The 20,889-nt window shown below is 41.1% G+C and overlaps 1 protein-coding gene across 1 annotated transcript; it reads right to left on the bottom strand.

Annotated features, from left to right (window-relative positions):
* Nucleotides 1-44: 44 nt before the first annotated feature.
* LOC135343659 (R3H domain-containing protein 1-like) lies at nt 45-20,826 on the bottom strand. Its single transcript, XM_064540628.1, has 25 exons — nt 20,640-20,826; nt 15,424-15,489; nt 15,090-15,323; nt 14,816-14,941; nt 12,869-12,963; nt 12,782-12,819; nt 12,598-12,662; nt 12,107-12,234; nt 11,931-12,017; nt 11,721-11,817; nt 11,328-11,518; nt 7,920-8,077; nt 7,741-7,832; nt 7,442-7,570; nt 5,916-6,111; nt 5,542-5,708; nt 4,190-4,370; nt 3,833-4,074; nt 3,457-3,580; nt 3,171-3,269; nt 2,934-3,053; nt 1,380-1,506; nt 714-886; nt 568-644; nt 45-465 (listed from the first exon to the last, which is right to left on the bottom strand). The coding sequence occupies exons 4-25, from the start codon at nt 14,936-14,938 to the stop codon at nt 280-282; spliced, it is 2,895 nt and encodes a 964-aa protein (XP_064396698.1). The 5' UTR covers nt 14,939-14,941; nt 15,090-15,323; nt 15,424-15,489; nt 20,640-20,826; the 3' UTR covers nt 45-279.
* Nucleotides 20,827-20,889: the final 63 nt, after the last annotated feature.

The raw sequence follows: 20,889 nt of genomic DNA, 5'->3' as shown, positions 1-20,889 counted from the left end.
AATTTTTGGTAAAAATTCCACCCCCTTTTTTCATTGACAGGAAATGTCCAGCACAACAAAGCAGTGATGATTGTATAACACAACAAAATTAATAGTTAGTACAAAACAAGCACACTACAAAACAATTTTTTACTGAGTAACCACAAAGTTATGCTGCATCTGAAATCATGCAACAGTTAGGAAACGTGCATAGTAAAAGGTGATAAAGAGTGTCGTGGGAATCTCTTAAAATTGCCAGCTACATGCATGATTATTATTATGAACATTAAACATTAATGATTACAAAAGAGACAGGATAAACTTGGCATGATTGTTCCCTGGTATGGATAAAACGAACATAGCATGCTTGATTTGCAATGCATTCATCGCACTTTCAGAATCTTCAAATACAGCAACCATTACCCTTTCTCCGTTCTTGGGCATAACACCAGCCTTTGTCTCTGTCACACCCATGTCCTTCAGGACCTGTAAACATTTCTGTGACAAGAGTGCACACAACACAGCAAACAACTAAGGACAATACATGCATGTAGAATCCAGTAACGATAAAGTACAGAGCTCGCTTACTTGGATAACTTGGACCATTTCAGAAGATCCATCTGGAGGAAAGCTAAGCAGTTCCATGACGTTCAATGGCACACCACCTATAGGGGAAAGGAAGAGCAACTCAGTGCAAAGTATGTAACATAATGTCATTTTGAATGGGTTCTTACATGTGAGGTTGGTATCTAATTTGACTATGTGATGGGAGGGGGGAGTAGGAAGGAGAGCCTCTTTCCTCCCGGGTATTGAAGCACCGCTCATCTGCTCAATAGACACTCCTCCACCTATCTCCTGTGACCCTAGCTTGCTACTACGATTGGCAGGATGACGTTGGTTCTGATACCTGTGATAGTATGATATGATTTTTCTGACTGCATGTTAAGTACCGACACAGTAACTGTTGCATTGTGTTACACAACATGGTAATAATAACACAAGCAATGTAAATATCTGGCTGGGCAATTTTCTCTAAAAATGGGCGTTTCCTTCAATGCGCATACGAATTAACAGTTGTTCCCATGGATACAGGCATGGATACAGGCATTGTATATCTTCTGCACATGCACTAAATTAGCTCCAATAAATGGGTGGATCAAGGCGTAGTTTATCTATTCTGGTAGGGGGTTAATTAAGGGGAATTCCCCTTAATTTGGGCTCAAAACCCATCTATAGTAACCCATAACTAATTACATGTAGTTAGGGGTCGCGGGGGTCAACTTCCCTCCCCTCGGGGAACGCCTTTGCCTCTATAATCCTCTGGAACCAAGGTTCTACTTGTATGAACGTAGAGTAATAATGGCATATCCCATAATTATTCACTACTGGGAAATAATTACCTGTTAGCTCCACCTTTCTGAGATCGCCCCTGCATAGACAGACGCGGTGGTAGTGGACTAGACTGTGATCCGTTTCCAGATGCACTATTATAACTCTGCATTAGACCAGGGCTCTCTGGAATGGCACCTGCAGTACATAATTATGTATCAAAAACACACATTCATTTTGCAATTGATTGCTAGGATTGGCCAGGGAAAAGCACTCAAAAGCATGGAAACAAGTGAACAGGAGAGAGCCAGAAGTCAATATTATTTGTTACACCATTATATAATAATTCATACCTTGAGCAATGAATATTGAGTGACTTCATTGTCAATGTGCATTCCAAATGAGGGCAATATTAGGAGCAACAGCAAAGATATAATGTGTACCGTAGCAGCAGGGAGCTGGCCGTGCTTCTAAACACTCCGTAGGTTTCCCAAAGCAGAAAGTATGCAGAAATGCTAGTGTACCGTCATGCAATACCATATAGCGCTAAATTTTCGCGGATTTCGTGGGTAGCAATCCTACACGAAAATTGTTCTTTAATTAGAATTACCTGCTATAACAAGCAAAGATTTAAAGTTGTGGATTCCGGTAAGTCATTCCGCGAACATTGTGCAACGAAAATGCTTTTAGAGGCCAATCCACGAAATAGAAGTGCCTCCATACACAAGTTTAGTAACAAACAATAACATTATTACTAGGGCATACGTATATACATGTATATACGCAGGCGCCCCGCGGGAAGCTCTGATTTTGTTTTATGTTTGATAGTAATAGCTAAATGAAAATAACTGTAGGATCAGACATGCAGTCGACTTGTCCTGTTGGAAGTGTGATGTGTAGTGTTAGGTCTAGTATTAGATCCACGTTTGTTGTGAGCTAGGAACCACTAACATAAAAACGTCATGTCAGGCATGACACTGTTTCAGTATAGATCTACTTTGTGATTACAGATACCTCTAATAATTATAATGACCTTTGCTGATCTGCCTGCTGTCGCCTAGCTGGCTCTTCTGTCTCTCCCTTGTGCTTGCCGAGAAATTGCTGTAAGTCACAGTACCTGTGCACACTGCATACAGACTAGATCTATGTGTTTGATGCACAGACATCAGCTATATAGAGACAGCTAGCCTATGTGATCTGAGCAGAGAAAGTTGCTGGCTCAGTTGCAGAGTTGTAGTAAATTGTAGTACGAAGTGGCCACGCCCATCTAGGCAAGTGCATCGTTTGCTTCTTTATTGCCTTATAGCGCCCCCGGGGAGAGCCCAACCCACATTCGTGACAGACATATATATATCTACGTGGGCCAGAATCAGGTAGTAAGATTATTCGCCTCGCTTCCCGCTCGGCAATTATACTGTACATGCCATATGACATACTACATTGTAATACTAAGATAGCAGATACGCGCAGTTAAACTTAATGCAGGTGTATGCAACTTCCAGAAACACACTACTTTCTATAGCCAGCTATATACACATGTACGTACATACTGTAAGCGCTGCATGTACACGGCTGCATTCATTGTATCTTCTGCAGTGCAAATGCAGACGTTTTACTGCGCTTACCAGTTCCAATGGGTGGATGACAGGGTCCATCTCCTTTCCCAATAAATGAATGACTAAACAGAGCAGGGCGGGAAGATGTGGAGGGAGGTGGGGAAAACAAACTAGTACCAAGGGTGTGACCTGAGTAAAACAAAGAGTGTTGGATTTCTATGATCCTATCGAACAATGATAGAAGGATTATAGTGTTTGTACACATTAACTCCTAGATTAAAAATAAAAATACATAACCGTGGTTACCTAGAATCTGAACAGGACTGTGTGTGAGTCCGCTACTTGATGGAGAAAAAACACCTTGAGGTCGGGCTTGAAGGACACCAGGTGCAAAGTTTAAAGGACCTACATATACATGTACAAAGATGAGCAACATGTACATGTACGTAACATGTACAACAAGAATGTGTTCTTGTCAAGGAGGAAACAACGTAAAATATGTTCTATTCAACTTACAAAGTAAGAAAGGCCGACATACAGTAACATATACATGTAGCAGAACTACTAATTGGGGTAGAAAACGCAAACACACCAGAAGTAGAATGATATCCAGGAGAGGAAGATTGTGGTGAAAATCCAGCTGGATAACGAATGATTGAGCCCTGAGAGCCAGGACTCACAAAAGCACCTTCAGGCCCACCTCCATACAGTGGATGCTATAGCACACACAGTACGATTACAAACATATTCGGCATGTTTGCCATTATTAGAGCCAATAACAGTATAAAAGACACGAAAGAGAGTAGATGAACTAAAGCAATAAAATTAATATATAGAGCGACTACGCCGGCCAAGCAGGTGCCTTAACTTCCATTGTAAGTACGGCAAAGTACATGAATCTTGCACACACAAACGACATTATTTTGTACAACTGGACATAAGTTGATCACAGAGCTTAATTTGCTTACGGGTAGTTGGTGAGGAATAAACTGCACTGGCCCACGAGGGAGAGTGGGGCTGACCATTGGGCCCCCTAAAACATTATGAGTGACTCCACCTGCTGTTGCATTGCTGAATGTGTAAACACCGTCGACCTGGGATGATGAGCCCATCATAGTCACAGAGGATGAGTAACGATTATTGTGAGAGGTGATTGTAGACTCAGACGGCTTGGACTTGAAAGTCTCAGAGGAAATATGACCATCAGACTCTGCAATCATTTACACATGTACATGTGCGTATATTAGTTGTCAGTAAGCTGCTGTATAGTATACACGCTTACATGTACATGTAAAGTAAATAATTAACTATAAGCATGCAACAACCTGAAATGTGCAGTGAGGCCTCCACTTGGTCTGCCAGTTGAGAAGTATTGATGTCTTGGGGATAAGGAACAATGGTAGTATAAGCCGACTGATCACCATGCGGCTGCACAACTACTGGCTGATGAATAGCATATGGTTGATGAATAGGTGAGCCCCACGGTCCAACAGTTTTGGCAGCCACCTATGGAAGGTTACACTGAAAGTATACATTGTTGTTATGATACTGAAAATTACGCCCATCCTTGCTTTTTAGTGTTAGGAAGCTGAGTTGTCATAACCTGCAATAGCTTTTGTGCACTCAGCAAAAATAGCAGCACGTGAGTGCTATGAAAATGAAAATTCTGAGCATGCCGTACCTCCTCTCGAATCATACTTACTACATACAAAGCTCAGACTACCCGTACCTACACAGATAATTACACGAGGCGCGCGTGGGCAGCCACGAGTATAGTAGTCTGTTGGTTGTTTGTTACCCGGGGCGCGTAAGCAGCCACAGGTATAGTAGTATGTTGGTTTGTTTGTCTGTCTGTTTGTAATTATGCGAGTCTACTCACCTGGATGCCATACACACTGCATTTACAGCATGGATGCCTCCACGCAACAAGTTATTAGTTTTAAAAATGGCAGATTTCAATGATAAAGCTTTGTTGTCGTATAAACGATAGCAAAAGCTAAGACGCTAAAAAGCTTGAACTTGCACGGTGCCTAGCTTTACACGCGACCTTTACTCGAGGTAGATCACATATTTGCAGCCAAAGCGATCCTTTACCAGTCTCTATTAAGTAGGTTGTTGCTGCTTTTTTACTCCTCCGATTTTTATAGATCATGTCAACAGCCGAGGGTTAGCACTTCAGTGCTCTAGTTACCAGAAGAGAGCATGGGTGGCCACGGGTATAGTAGTCTGTTGGTTTGTTTGTGACAGGATAATCTACTCACCGGGGTACCATAGTACTGCTTTTATAGCATGGATAGCCTTCACTTCACACAACAATATCTTAGTGGCAGATTATTGCTTCTTTGTCAAATAAAAGCGAGCAAAAGCTAGAAGCTTGAACTTGCACGCGGCAGCTATAGCTAACCAGAAGCATAAAAAGAGCCTTGGCACTCAGAACACAACTCCATGCACCCGTATGTCTACTATGAGATAATGTTTAATGACATACAATTATTACGAGTTGTCAATGAGTTCAAAGGTCAATTGAAAAATTTACACCAACCACTTTTTATCTTCTGGGCAGAACCCTGGAGGGGGATATTGATCCCCCCCCCCGACCGCTGTATGACACCCTGTACATGCACACTTTTTCGCATAGGGGTAGAAAAAATTCACACATAATACATGCATAATGTACCCTAATAGGAGCAGCCTGCTGGGGAATGGGCCTGACCAGAGCTAAGCCAGCAGGGTGAGTAGGAGAGGAGAACTGCTCATAGCCTCCTCGAGGACGAACTATAGCACTCTGAACTGGGGTATGGATATCTTTGCCTGGGGCAAGCACTGTGCCAGGAGGTACACCACCTAGGAAGAAAAGAGATACCGTACTATGAAACTGTTACAGTGCATGTAACTAATGCCTGTACATAAAACGACTAACTGCACTGAGTTAGTGTATAGCCTGTCTTATTACATGTACGTGACACTGTATGTTGCGCAGAGGGTCAGCCACAATTTGAGCAAACATGTACATGTACATTGTTCATGCATACGTGGCTCAACAATGGTTACCTGCTGCCATAGAGGGATAGGGTTGATTAACGGCATAGAGCTGACCAGGTTGGAATATTGTCTGACCAAACGGGTTGTACTGGGGGGCTGGGATATAGCCTTGAGGTACCTGATAGACCATCATCTGTTGATATGGGTACCAGTTGGGGTCAGCGATCATTGCCCCTTGCTGTTGGTACATGACAGGCACTCCACTCTGTAAAAGAGAGGCCAGTAATGCAAACTACATGACTATACACATTTACATGTATAAACAGTAAGGTTACGGAAACTGTTAGCTAGATCTAGTGATCTTTTGCAGCTAGAATGAGCTGGCAGTCCAGCTGAAACGCAGTAGCCATTAATTTTCATGGCTCGAATAGACACTTTTAATAAACAGCTTAGGTGCAGTCTACTGTAGCTATTAACTATATATGCAGGGCCACACTAAGAAAAAAGGCTACTGAAAGCTCACAAGACGCTGTTTTCTTTGGCTATGTCAGCCATTTTAAGAACATCTTTTTGTTTTGTTTAAGAAGTGTACTTAATCTGTGAGGACACGTACAGCATATTGCACCAGAGAAGGAATTCCAGGATCAAAAGGTCATTCATTAAAACACCACATGGCCCTATGTTTTACGTACATATGTAAAACTGAGCTCACTCTCGCGCCCCTGGTAATACATGTATACATGCACTACCACTAGTTTGATCCTCCTTATAATCACAACAGAAATCGGTTGAGCTATAGCACCCCCAGACGAACCAGCTTGAGAGAAGAGACCCAATATTTAATTGCAACCTTTGACCTTTCATTGCATTCTTCAAAACCACAATATATGGAAAATTAGCCTTCTGCGACTAGGGTATACATTTTGATGTATTGGCTTGCTGCACTGGGTATAGTAAGCTTTTACACCACTGGGTGACCCACTGGTATGCCACATATACTATGGTTCTATAGGTGCTCTGGGAGAGGGCTATGGGCGCCGTACACCATTGGGTGACCAATGGGTATATATGCACTTATACATGTACATAGATCCATATGCCGTGGGTATTACAAGATAGACCATTATACTCTGATGGCGTGGGCTGTATGCCCAGTACACCATTGAGTAATCATAGATGCATATATTTGACCCAATTATATATATGCACATATACAGTATGCATACAATGTATATGGGTAAACAAGATAGACCCATATACTCTGATGGCATCATTGGACCACCCTGTATACATGTACATCTCAACAAACAGCTAATTATGAGTGAGGCTGTTCCTGAGGCATTGTGATTATCATAATTAATATACAAACACACTGAATGTCAGGCATACAAATCAAAGTGGATTTACATGTACATGTATGGATCATGATCGAGTCTTGTATATAATCAGCAAACATATCAAAGTAAGCCCCGAGAACATCTAACCAAAACAAAGAAAATAGATGACTACACTGCAAATTTTGATCTATGTGTGCATTATTTTTATCTCAGTCATAGCACCAACATATTTTAACTAAAATATTAGCTGTCAATTACCTGTAGAGACTGAAATGGTGCAGCACCGGAAGACAAATCAGTTGTCGCATTGGGTTCATATGCAGGGGATGGCTGATAGTCTGAAAGAGATTTGCTGAGCTTTGGAGGAGAGTGCAAAACTGCATTGTGCTGTAACAACAAAAATGACCTACATGTACATGTACACACTGAAAACAATGAATCGTCTTAATTTTTACATTGTGACTAACACTGATTTGATACTAATACAGGGAGGTTCCACAGCATCATTCAGTAAGAACCTACATACAACTATGGATTTCACAAGTTTACTTGTGTACCTGTGATAATTTCTTTGGAGGATGGGGCGACAACTGTTTTGCTGGGGGCTGATTGAAATCTTGACAGGACACAACAGTATGTGATATGGCATCTATCAAGGACGAAAACTGATTTTAGACAGTAGCTTGCAAGCAATACAGTCATGTACTTCCAGAAAATGTATAAGACAATCGCCTACCAGTAGATTTATTGAGATGTGAAAGCATTGGTGTGATGCTTGGGCTAGAATGATCACCAGCTGGGCTTTCATTCAGCAAATCAGCTAGTCCACCTTTAAACAAGAAAGCAGTGGTATCACTTGCAGCTCGGCGATGCTGCATAATGGCTGGGAGAAACCTGCAATTGAAAAATTGCAGTACATCAAAGCTACAAACACACAAATTAAGAGCAGTACACATGTTACGTACACTGTACATGGCTATGTACACAGGTACGTAATTGCAACAATGCAGTACGAGCACAAACCTCTGCTTAAAGTTGGTTGTACATAACAACCTGTCTCACAACTGGCGTAAAAACAGTAGTAGCTAGAGCTATATGTACAAATTGTACATACGGTATGAAAGCCACCAGCACCTAACAGGGATGCTGACATTTGGTTTTACTGATGCGAACCTCATCCAAAGCTGTGGTAGGGCTTTGGGAACGGTATTGTTGCAGTGATATGTCAGACATACACTGAGACTAAAGGATCAATGCAGACTCAGAAAGGAAGCCTGGGGTTTTGCACAGACTGAAGGAGGCTGGAAATACTTGACCTTAACTAATTAAGGTCACTAAGTCTTACAGTTTTTAGTGTCTTAAAATGTTATTTTGGCAGGGGACAAATTTTATTTTTGTCAATTTTGCATAAAAGTATCAAAGCCAGCGTGTGATGACCTCGAGAACAAGCCGCACATGAATCAAGGCTAATAGCGCACTAACTTTTGATTGTATCTCCTGAGCAAAAATGGCGAAAAAAAAATTTGACCCCCCCCCCCCCCCTAACTTTTTTAACTTACAGGCTCAAACAACTAGGCTCTGCAAGGAGAAATCCAATTAGTGACCTCAAGGCTAAGTGGTTCCAGCCTCCTCTGGGTTTGTATGGAAGGGTTGTAGTGGACGCATGTAGAATCAGATTTGAATTCAAGACGTGTAGAGCTAACTAGCTATAGCCAACGTTGCAGGTGGTTGGTTGGAGGACATCCACGCTGTAAATGCAGTGATTTGGCAGCCAGGTGAGTGACTCATCCGGACTATACTATTACAACCTGTGGCCCCCTACGTGCCTGGGATTCCTTTTGTATCTACATGTATACATGTGCATATACTGTGTAGTGGGAAATTTCCGCGTTTTTTGTTTCGTCACGAAAATTAAAAAGGGTAGAAGTTACCAAACATCGGTATTTTGCACGCAAAACTTGTTGGTGGGTGTTGGCATTCAAACGCGACTACTACAGCCGCAAACATTTCTTCTGGGGGCTCTCGAGCCATTTAGTGAACGTTTCCTGCTACCGTACTACTAAAATGTTCTGCAAACATCAAACATTGCAAACTTTGATCACTTCGCAACAATAAAATCGCAAAAACCTAAAATGGTATGGTACACAACCCTCGCCAGAACGCAATAGTTACATCGCAAAGGGTCAAATTTTCTACTGATCTGGCTCATTCGCAAAGGGATGCCGTACGGTATACGGTAATTATATGGCACATCCCTTACAAAAATGATTAAGCGCAGCACATGTGCTACACACATGTTGCTTTAAGTGCAGCACATAGGTAGAGCGCGGGATGGTTGCACTAAGAGTGCAAGCCGTTGCGCTTTAACTGCACGTATGCAACATACAATTTTTGTGCATATAAATTATGCAGATTGCTTATATCAGGCACACGTAGCCAAAATGTGGAATTGAATTGTACACATGCCACATACACATGCTACATACATAAGTATGCATGTATGCAATTTGCTCACATCGGGCACACATGTAACCATAGCAGTATGTGCAGCTGCTTTTAATGTTTTATGCATACAAGTGGCATGTGTACTAGAAAGTACGCAAAATAACACTGTGTTCCCAATGGTAGCAGGATAGATGCACAAACACAATTTCTTGCATGTGGCATGCATGCCTAGGGGTGGAATGAACACAGCCACATACAAGCAGAATGTGTGCAAATCATACATGCAGCATGGATGCAGTCTGCATACATATCACGCACATATAGTGCACGTATTGCATATTACTGTTCGCTCTCTTCCTGCACTTGTTTCGCGCATGTGGCCAAATATCAAGGTGCAGCATACATTGTGCATACATGCATAACTAATGCTGGATATGCACAGAACTAGTGTGCATGTGTGCAGCGTTTATATAGCGTTTATGCGCAGCACACATGTAGCGCACTTTACATTTCTGTAAGGGATATGATACTGAATGAATTAAGTGCTGTTTATCACAAATAAGTGAGTGGATCCATGTACAGAACTAGGAGTGGCTTATCCATTCCCTTATCGAGCATACATATAGTTATCCGACCAGTCTCTGTAACAAAGGGGTGCGGATACCGTATATGCTTGATCAGGAGCCGCAGCTACTAAATGTTTCATTTTACTGGAAGAGGAGGCTACAATTCGAGAGAGGCGTTTATTAGCTCAACAACCTTTAGTTTGTCATCAAAAGTTCTTTTCACCTGCATAAACATGAACTATGCCACGAGAAAGTCTTTGTGAAGTACTAACAAGCTGCTACCTGTACCTAGTAGCTACGTACATGAAGCTAGCTGCTACTATTAATATTTTTTTGGCTGCCACAAATGAAGCGATCTTGCCTACCTTTACCTGCAGTGCAAGCAGCAACCACGAAAATAATATCCACGAAATGACTAAATACTGCTCAACCACGAATATTTTGTCCCCCGAAAATTACTAGCTATACGGTAGTGTTTTGCCCAGGTAAGAAAAGTGGGCGTTCCCGCTCAGCCTCTGTACAACAAATTTAGCTAGCTACAAAACTTCTGCGTCAGTTTTCTACCTTCTTAGCTGATGATCATGTCCTATTTAAGCATGATCGAGGTATGGGGTAGGGCCAGATATAAAATTTCATAGAGAATTAAGACACTGGAGCTGCAGCGCTCACTTTACTGCTTATTTTTGGCTCATTTTTGAGTATTGATAGTACAAAAGAGCAGATATGACAGAACAAGTATTACACTAAACATTTGGCCTCTAAGGTAAGTATATATCTTTTTATAGAGCTCTTGTATGTCCATCCATGACCTCTGCAGCTGTAGAAAACTGGCGCAGAAATAAGCTAGTGTCTACAACGGATCTCTGATGGCTATTTTGTACTCTTCATGTACATGTAGTACACAGAGAAAAAACAGACAGTTTTAGCTGAGTATGAACATGATCATTGCCTGCATTCATACAAACACTTCTATGAATAATTAATGAGCAAACACTATATCCTAACCTTAATCAACGAAAACTGTGAACATTTATTCCCTCGAAATGTACACGCTATACGGTAATTATACCAGAACATGTATTATTAATATAGTCATGCACGTACAAACTTATTTGTGAAGAACTAGTACGAACCGAGATTTACGGCGAGTGAGAGCAGAGGGTGTTTCCAGGTCAAAGACAACTGACGGTTCCTTTGTTTCCAGCGGTGACTGTTGGCTGAATATTCGAGCTCTGGCTCTCTCATATTCTTCTTCACGCTCCTCAAAGCTCTTGAATGACTTTAGACCGGAGAGGTCAGAGGAGGAGCCAAGAATAGTCTCCAGCTATTGTATATACAATGTACATGTAATAAGAGTACGTCACATGCTTACTTCTTGTATTTGTACACAGTGCAAAATACTTTTACCAAATAATAAGCGTGGTGCAACTTATTGGCACCCAAGCCATGCAACACCAAGTGAATCAAGGTACAGTAACAGTTTGCATTCACTTTAAAGGATGTATAATAATTATGCATGTATTAACCTCAGCCACTTCTTTCCTCTTTAGAATATGCTTAGGTTCAGAAGATTCCGACTCGTCTTGAGCTTTTACTGTGCATTCTCCAAAGCGTCGTTGCGGACTAAAAAAATTTTTTTTCTATCATGAAGCTGGTATTATACATATACACATACGTGAGAATGACATACGTGCATGTAAGCAAAACCAACAACACTAAACATATTTGAGACTCACAATCTTGTGTTGGGTCCCTTGTGTACAATAACACACATCTTGTCCATTGGGTCAACATTGTGCTCCAGACCAAAATATGCTGCTACTCTGTAAGTCAAAACACAATAAAATGACGACTTATTTTTCCACAACGATACTTTTAATTTTGCTCTAAAAGTATTTTGATAGTCCTACACCTGTGAGCCAACATTCTGTGGTAGGAGTCCCACGGTGGAAGTTTCAATGGCTCATTACGGTTGACATCTTGAACATAGCTTACAAATTCTTCTTCCAGCTTTATGAGCACAACCCGGTTCTTCTGGGACTGTAAGAGAGCTTAATGAACATTTCTCACAAGAAAATGGCATACAGTACATGTGGAGAACAATAAGTACATTGTATTTTGCATTTCGAATAATAATAAAAAAGGGGTGGATCACTGCAATTAGGTCAGATTTCATAAGGGCTGCTTCTGGCAGTGTACATGCAGAGTACTGAAGTGCTAACCCTCGGCTGTTGACATGAATCTACATGTATAATAACCTTTAGAGTGTTGTATGAGCATGGAAGCTGGCTTATAGTAAGCAACAAGTACAACTTCAAGTTTTTTTTAGAGGTCAAAGTAATCGCTACGCCTCGAGGCATAATCATGAAAGTGTGCTAAGTACAGGGATAACGAGTAACTAACTTGCATGGAGTTGATGATAAAATCATGAAGATTAACAGATGGGTCTTCTGTGTCAAAGTAATCGCCTGCAACCAAATTTGGTTAATATGTAAAATTGGTACACACGATCATGAGATCCAGAACAAACATATGTACATGCAAAGACAGAGAAGCTAAATGTGTACGACAGCAAACCTATATGTACCTCTGGCAGCTCTTCCTGCAAACCCTGTGGCGGCAAAGCTGCAAAACAAAGCAAATTGAAAATTCTCTGAAGATTGAAATTATGTACCTTTCCAGGGTTCTTGGTGGCACGAGCCCAGCTATGGATGGATCAACAGCACCACCTATTGATTGCTGGGGCCGACTGAGAAGAGTTATTTTAGGCTGGACAAACAAATTGACAAACCAACGTACATGAACTCTTGACTGATAATTACTGCAAGCTTAGCTACATGAATATTTGCCTGTCTGCACAAGTTTAAACATGAAGGGAGACGACAGTATACATGGTATTGTCCAAAAATGGTTGAGGATTAAGGTAGTCTTGTTCCCAAACACAGAAGGAGAAAAGTGCGCCTGGTACACGCATCGATTGCATAGGTGACTGTGGGCATACGCATAAACGCTTATACTCACTCCACGGAATCTAGGGAAACATCTAACAAAACGTCAGTAAATGAAAGCACCGTTGGTGCTGATGCTTCGGTGGATGTGTCAAAGCTACATGACTACTAGCTATTGCTAATACGAAATCATGATTTTTGCACCAGGCTAATCACAGGGAAACTCAAAGAGTGCGAAGAGATTAATCATGATTGTTGCTAAAACGATATGCCCAAAGTACGAAGTCTAAAACTAATAGCTGCATTCTGCATCAGTAGAGCCTTGCTCTCTTAATTCTCACTGTTGTAGCTATAGCAATCTAGTGCAGAGCCAATGAAAGCACCGCGGGTGCTGATGCCTCGGTGGAGGTGCCAAAGCAACATAACATAAAGCTATCAATAGCTTTTATGCACACATTATGAACATTTGTGCATTGATTAATTTTGCTGCATGCAGGAAGAATCTAGAATCACAGGGAAACTCGAAGGGTGGGTAATGATCGACCACGATTGTTGTACGATCGATGCCAAAACTTCAAGTCTAAAATCAGAGCCTTGCAGCTCTCTTCTCATTCTTGCAGCAGCTACCAATAGCTAGCGTTCTAGTGCAGAGCTGAACTATCGTATAGCTAGAAATTTCTGCAGCCCAAAAATTCTGCGAATACATGTACCGTATTTACTTGATTAACACCCATGATAAAAGCTGCCTTTGTCAATAAACGTAAAAGCTACCGTAATCACAAAAATAACTCCATGTTACAAATTATGTCTTGAAGAAAGCGCTAAGTAAGTAGCTATCAAGTTGTGTCAAATAAGAAGTTGAGCAAGAAGGCCTCCCTCAATGAGCATCAGGTCCAAGCTGTCCACTGCAGTTGAAGGGAGATTTTGTATGGTTCCTCTGTGCTACCAGTTGCTGCAGACAAGTAACTTGGAGGCCATTTAGCTTGATCTACCTAGACATAGATTGCATACTACATGTATTATCTTGTCATTTCTCTAGCTGTGTTTCAGATATTAATTTAAGACACGCCCATATACCAGGCCTAGTTGTCGACCTAGCGTTATTTTAGAGACAAATCGGCCTGGGAACGAGGCTAACACCTCGCTTGCACATGCGCATACCAAAACATAATAACTCATAGCCAGGGCTACAATCAAAATCTGCAGATACATGTATATTTTGTTTGACAAAGTACATTTATGGTGTATGGCAATTACATATACAAAAGTACAGTAGAACCTCGATTATCCGGACACCTTGGTTCCAGAAGCAGGCCGGATAAGTGAATATGCCGGATAATCGAATAGATAAACCACGCCTTGATCCACCCACTTTATTGATGAACAGCAGTGTCACATGGTTGTCTGCGCATGCGCAAAAGAAAAGCAGGCATGTCTCCATGGTAACAACTGCAACGCGCATGGCATTTTAGGGACACGCCCATTTTATGAATTATGTAATCTGATAAAATAAAAAAAGTCAAGCCGGATAATCGAGGTTCCGGATAATCGAGGGCCGGATAATCGAGGTTCTACTGTAATTCACTTAGGGTAGAATATTAGATTTCCCTAATTGATTTTTGACAACAAAATTCATTCACTAGCAATTAATTACACATACATGTACAATGTACCTCCAGGTTGGCATCTGGCATGAAGGCAGACTGCCCTAGAACAGGTGTAATGGAGTTGGGCATCATGGATATCTCATGGTTGAGAATCGGACCATGAGGAGATTGAGGGTGTGTTAATGACATTGTCTGCAATAACAAACAACACAGAAGTATAAAATTACGCTGTTCCAGAGCTTCGGAACATAAAAAACAGGTAACTATTTATTTACAAACAGTGATTTTCAGTTCTAACTCAAGGTACATCTACATTAAATACATGTACACATGGTTGTACCTTAGTATTTGGTTATCTTGAGCAGTGTGGGAAAATCAACTTAAAGTTGTGAAACGTGTGACCAACGTGGGTGAAAAAATAAACCAAAAAACAAGGTGTCAAAAGTTTGAATTAACGATGATGTCTGGGCAAACTTAAACACAGTTAGTGTGACAGAATGCACTGGAAATTAGTATCAATGATGTACAAAATTAATGTAACTGTAAACCGTGGAAATGGGTGGTGTGAAGTGTGCTGTGAAGGCAAAAAAATATGTATTACAATACGGATTAAACTCAAGTCAAATAAAAGTTCAAGTATGCAAGACCTATAATTTACACAACATACAATGTACCTTAAAGTAAGCGGTCTAGAAACATGGATGCATAGTGTGACTTCCAGAAGCTCTGGGCATCTCAAGCTGAGTAAAGATCGAGTTATAAGATTAAAAGTCATGATTACAATCAGGAGTACATGAATATTCATGTACTCCTGTTACAATCTATTGTATATAGATCGTCCACTGCATCAGAATCAGAACTTATACATGTATATACATTGTATGGCATCGTAAACCTACAGCCCTAAGTAATTGATAGTTATAGTGGACAATAAGTGTAATGTATACCCCCACGGGAAAAATTTTTTAGCATTTAATTTAGATCATAGCAACCATGAGTATCTGGCCAATCAGATTTGAATGTTCTTATCGATACATAATTTTCTAATGCCATACATTGTATATACTGCAATCTGATTGGCTGTTCTATCCAACTTAGAAAATCATGTACATGTACATGCAAAAGCGAGAACATTCAAGTCTGATTGGCTAGAGACTCAAGGTTGCTATGATCTAAAATGCTTAGACACGTACTGTTTAGGAAGTTTCCACATGATGTAGAAGCCCTCAGGGCTAGTAGAAGTCTCACTACGTCGGGATACTACAACCAGCCCTTTGGGCTTCTAAATTATAGATGTACAAACAGTGTCTATAGCTATTAATTACATCCAAGTGGGTCACTTACTTATATAGTCAGTCACCATAATTATGTGGTGAAGTGATTGATAGGGTACTTTTTATAAAAAAGTTGCTTGGAAATATCTCACTTTTCAAGGTATTGTCTGGATATTTAAAAAATTAAAGTACCAGAGTGTCGGCTGTGTTAGAACAACTAAAAGCCCAAAAATTGCCCAGAAAAGTGTCTGATTTTTAGAAGATATACGGTAGCAGTTGTTTTTAGCGGACCTGTACATGTATATTGAACCTAGTTGATAATAATCATATAGACAAGGACAAGATCCAGAGCTGCTTCAATGGACGGCCCTTACAACCCACCACCCAGTGATCTGGCATAAGATCTACATGGGAAGTACATGGGAAAAGTGCCTCAGAGCAGGTATACTATTAGCCTCGACCCCAGGCCGATCCGTCTCCAATTGAACGCTAGGTCGCCTACTAGGTCTGGTATTGATTGTATTTGGGCGTGATCTGGGCGTGGTTTTTTAATACAAATTGACTCTGTGGTAAAACGAATCCTACAACACTATACAGTGGTCTTCAACAACAGCCTCTGGGGCAGTATACAGCAGGAAATACTTCCCAGAAGACACTTCTTTGGCAGTGGCAACCAAATCTTTGTCGATTCCTTTATTGCTACTGAGGATAGCAGCAGAAACACCTCTATTGTTTAGACTCCTGACCTGGTCAATCATGAGTCTCATGATGAGAGATACAAGGGGAGAGACAATTAACAAAAACAACACTTTTGTCAACAGGAGGAGCCTTGGTCCTACCTAGCTTGTAGTCCATTAAAAAGGGCAGCAAAACTGATATAGCAGAGAGACTTGCCATACCCCGTTGGGAACCAGATAAACACGTCCCTTCCCTCAAACAGGAGCCTGAGAGCCTGGGCCTGTTCTGCCACGAGAGTGAGGCCATCTTGCTTCAAACAAGACAACGCATTGCATGCCATAGCTAGCTAGCTATAAATTGAGAACATGACACGGAGCTACATTACTGTAACTTTTACGGGAGTAAAATGCCTCTACGTACACCTTTAGTATTACAGAAAAAAACAGGAAACAAAATGTGAAGAATCTCTGCTTTAGTTTCCGGTTCCTGCCACGCCCAGATACAATCAATACCAGATCGTTTTTTTCAACTTCCTTCTATTAAAAAAAAATCGGCCTGGACCGAGGCTAGTATACTATGGGACTTAGTATACCTGCAAATTTACTTAGTACCTTATTGTTACTATTATAAACGGGTACTAATTTTCGAATTTGTAATTAACGCTAAATTAAGCACGCACTAATAATAAAACGCAATTAATTTTTTTTAAACGCAATTTTTTCTTTTTTCTAATTCACTTTTGGAAGTATACTACAAGCTAGCCCTTTTTTCATCTGTATCTGACTCCAAACTTTCCATTCAACCTTATATCCCGTTGCTACGTTGTTGCCAAGTGCAATATGCAGCATAATGCACTGCTGAAAGTCATATTGCACTGACCACAAAGTCATAATGCACTAACCACAAAACACCCCTCTGGCATTAGACAGACAATTAAATTAAAATTAAACTAATACGCATGAGAAATAACAAGTATCAAAGTATGTCCAGCCATGCAGGAATGAATGTTCAGCACAGCTGGAGTTTCTTCTTGCAACCATGCAACCATGCAGGTTTTAAAATTGTCCAAGATTCATTTTGTGGAAGATTCTGTGTTCCTAGATCGACCTAGTCCTCGACCTCGTGATGCATGTCAATTCTGCTTCACCCTAGCACTAGAAGTGGCTCTTTTTGCTGGGGGCACGAGCTGTTTTGCAGCAGTGTAGAAGCGAGCTTTCTTGGCTTGGTTATGAGGCCGAGCGTAGACCATGTACCAGCAGCTAAATAAATACGTATACATGTATTCACTGAGTAGTAGGGTGGGGCTGTTTCTTTGCACAGCAGTAAGTGGGGCGGGGCTGTTTTGCAGCACCAGAAGTGGGGTGGGGCTGTTTTGCAGATTTCAGCGTTGGAACTCCAACAATTTTGTGTCAAGCCATTCGTCGGTCATGCCAATCTTATACGCTGCAGATACTGGCGTCTAGCAGAGAGAAGAGATGGAGCTGTGTCTAGAGTTGTCTCTGTCTTTTTTTGTGCAGTTTATATTGTGTTACTAGGACAGTGTTATGTTGCTATGCCCTCGGGATATAAACTAGTTATAACACGTGCACTCGGGCTGCATGGCATATATTGCACTCAGCCCTCGGGGCTGGCGCCCTCGTGCTTCAGTGCAATATATTCCATACATCCCTTGTGCCCGTGTTATAACTATAACTTAAAACTCATACTTGTACATCTTGAGATATATTGCGGTAATGAATTTGCTACAAATCCGCCAAAATTAGTACCCTAAAAGCAGAGAAAAAGCTAAAATTACTACCTGTCTACAATAGTAACATTAAGGTATACCTAGTATTCCGTTGTTAAGTAATTGTATTGTAGTCAAGCGGTTTGCGCATGCGCACTAGTATCTAAATGAGCTAGACACTGTTTTGTCGATGTCCATGTGATTTAGAAGCCCTCAGCCATTTCAGTACCCTCGCTACGCTCGGGATACTAAATCAGTGCCTTTGGGCTTCTAAATCCCATTGACACCTCCAAAACAGTGTCTTAACTATTATATAGATACAAGAAGAAACGGATAGGTAACGAGATTACATGCAGTATCAATCCTACAGTAATAATAAGGAAGATACAATGAAAAGGAGAGACTGCGTTGTTAAGTTGCGTGGCGATAGACGAGTGGTAGACAAGTGAAAATGAACGTGGGCAGCCACTCTTTCTTTCTTTGTTCCTTCACTTCATCTCTTATTTAACTGTTGTGACAATTAATTAAAGGGAGGGCCTGCAGAAGCGCCAAGTTCGTCCAATTACGTGCAGTAAATTTTGGATTGGCGCTTAGGTAATTATGGCTTGAGGCGTAGCCGCACGAGGGATGCGGTAAAGCTGACTGTGTGTGTGTGTGTGTCTATTCCACCTGAAAGGGTTGCAATGTGACGAAAACTAACAGCTTCTATATAGCTCATCCCCATGTGTGAGACAATCCAGATCCTGACAGAATCAATGTTCCCTACGGCACGCCATTTGCAACAAAATTCAGCCGGTCTAGCTTATTCCTTCTACTATAACACTCTAGCGAAAGCATAACAAGGCAAGAGGCATTAGCACAGCGCAGCTTGTAGCACTCGTTAGAAAGGTAATTAGTATGGACTGGTAATACGGCCTTAAATCGAATCTATGATAGCCGCAGCTACTAGTACTCTATGTTCTATTGCAATTAGTGCCTAAGTGGAATTATACTATTTATCCACAACTGGAAAATCATAATTAATTTTTAGTGGCGCTGTAAATAGAAGACGGTATCTTGTTATTGCAAAATGTTGCGGCTTGGTTGAACCCGGCGAAATTACCATAATGAATCGAATAAGTATTGTACTTATTTGATTTAAGGCGAAAATTTTAAATAGTTAGCTAGGCCACTCCAAGTGATACTCTGGTTTCTGGTCCTGAAGTTTCTCTAATTGCATGCAGGAGGGCGAACAGTAGACTGGTCAAACTCTGTGTAGAGACTCATGTAACGTTTGCCACGATATTTGTGGCAACTAACCGCATGTGGTTACCACAAGATTATTGATAGTAACGTTTCACTACGTATCACATGCAGTATACTGACGTCATGAAACCGCAGCCACTTAGATGATATGCTAATTGTGCAACACGAGTCCCTACACGGTGTTTGACCAGTCTACTGTTCGCCTGCAACAGTGACAGCTTGTGAATCTAGGAATCGAGGCTATGATTTGACCTCTACTTAGGACACGACATAAAAAAATAATTGTCAACGCAGCAGTTGCTGGGGTCAAAAAATTGGAAAAGATCGAGGGTGTTGCGAATAAGTAGGGTACCGTAAGACTTCGATTTAAAGCGACACTTTTTAATAATTACGAAGCCAGAGGTCGCTTCTTTTGGAGGTTGAAAATCATATCGAAGTCCTGGTGTCGCATATTTAGAGGGTTGCATCTAATTAGAGGTAACTTTAAAGAGTCTACTTGCCTCGATTTCAGGCCGCTTAAAAACACTGATTATCCAGTGGGCTACAATCAAGGCTAGGGAGTGGATACATTTACCTCTATTTAGAACGCGCCATTAAAAAATAATTGTCAATGCAGCTGTCGCTATTTTTAGGTCAGCTCTAGCCTCAAGATCAGCCGTTCGTTATCTGAAAGAACGCCAGGTCAAGTTGCACATCTAGCCGAGTCAGCGTTTTTTACAGCATCATAAAATGATATTCATGGGTAATACACCTTGTGCGGGCAATTAACGGTCCAAGAAATTCCTGGACCACTAGTAACGAGTGCTACATCGGAACTTGACCAGGCGTTCTTTCAGATAACGAACGGCTGGTCTCGAGGCTACTGAAGCTCCTAGGTGTCGCCTTAAATCGAGGTCTTACGGTACACAAGTTCTGTAGAACATAATATTATTATCGCTTATATAAAGCTCTTTACTTCAGCTCCTACCATAACACATTTGGAGAAGGGTGAAGGTGTGGTGTTGGCCATATTCCTCTTATGCATACGTAATTCGATATTCCTCGGTTTTCTACAAGCCCATCATCTAGCACTGCAATGGCTATAATATAATACTTGTGCCTCAGCTCAGCTCACTAGATCACTTGTTTCTCTTTTGCGCACGTGATGGACCATTGACCTTTGACTCCAGATATATAATAATGCTTCTAAGACTGCAGATTTACTTTGTACTGTACTA

This window comes from Halichondria panicea, chromosome 11, assembly GCF_963675165.1.
Source record: "Halichondria panicea chromosome 11, odHalPani1.1, whole genome shotgun sequence".
Taxonomy (NCBI): Eukaryota; Metazoa; Porifera; class Demospongiae; order Suberitida; family Halichondriidae; genus Halichondria; species Halichondria panicea.
Note: the sequence above shows the minus strand (reverse complement) of the source record. Positions and strands in the feature narration are given on the sequence as shown.

Coding starts and splice junctions, on each gene's coding strand:
- LOC135343659 (XM_064540628.1), bottom strand. CDS start 14,938: ATGTCATTAACACACCCTCAATCTCCTCATGGTCCGATTCTCAACCAT. Junction 7,833..7,919: donor ACATCTCAATAAATCTACTG/GTAGGCGATTGT, acceptor CGTCCTTGATAG/ATGCCATATCACATACTGTT. Junction 3,270..3,456: donor TGGATATCATTCTACTTCTG/GTGTGTTTGCGT, acceptor ATGTATATGTAG/GTCCTTTAAACTTTGCACCT.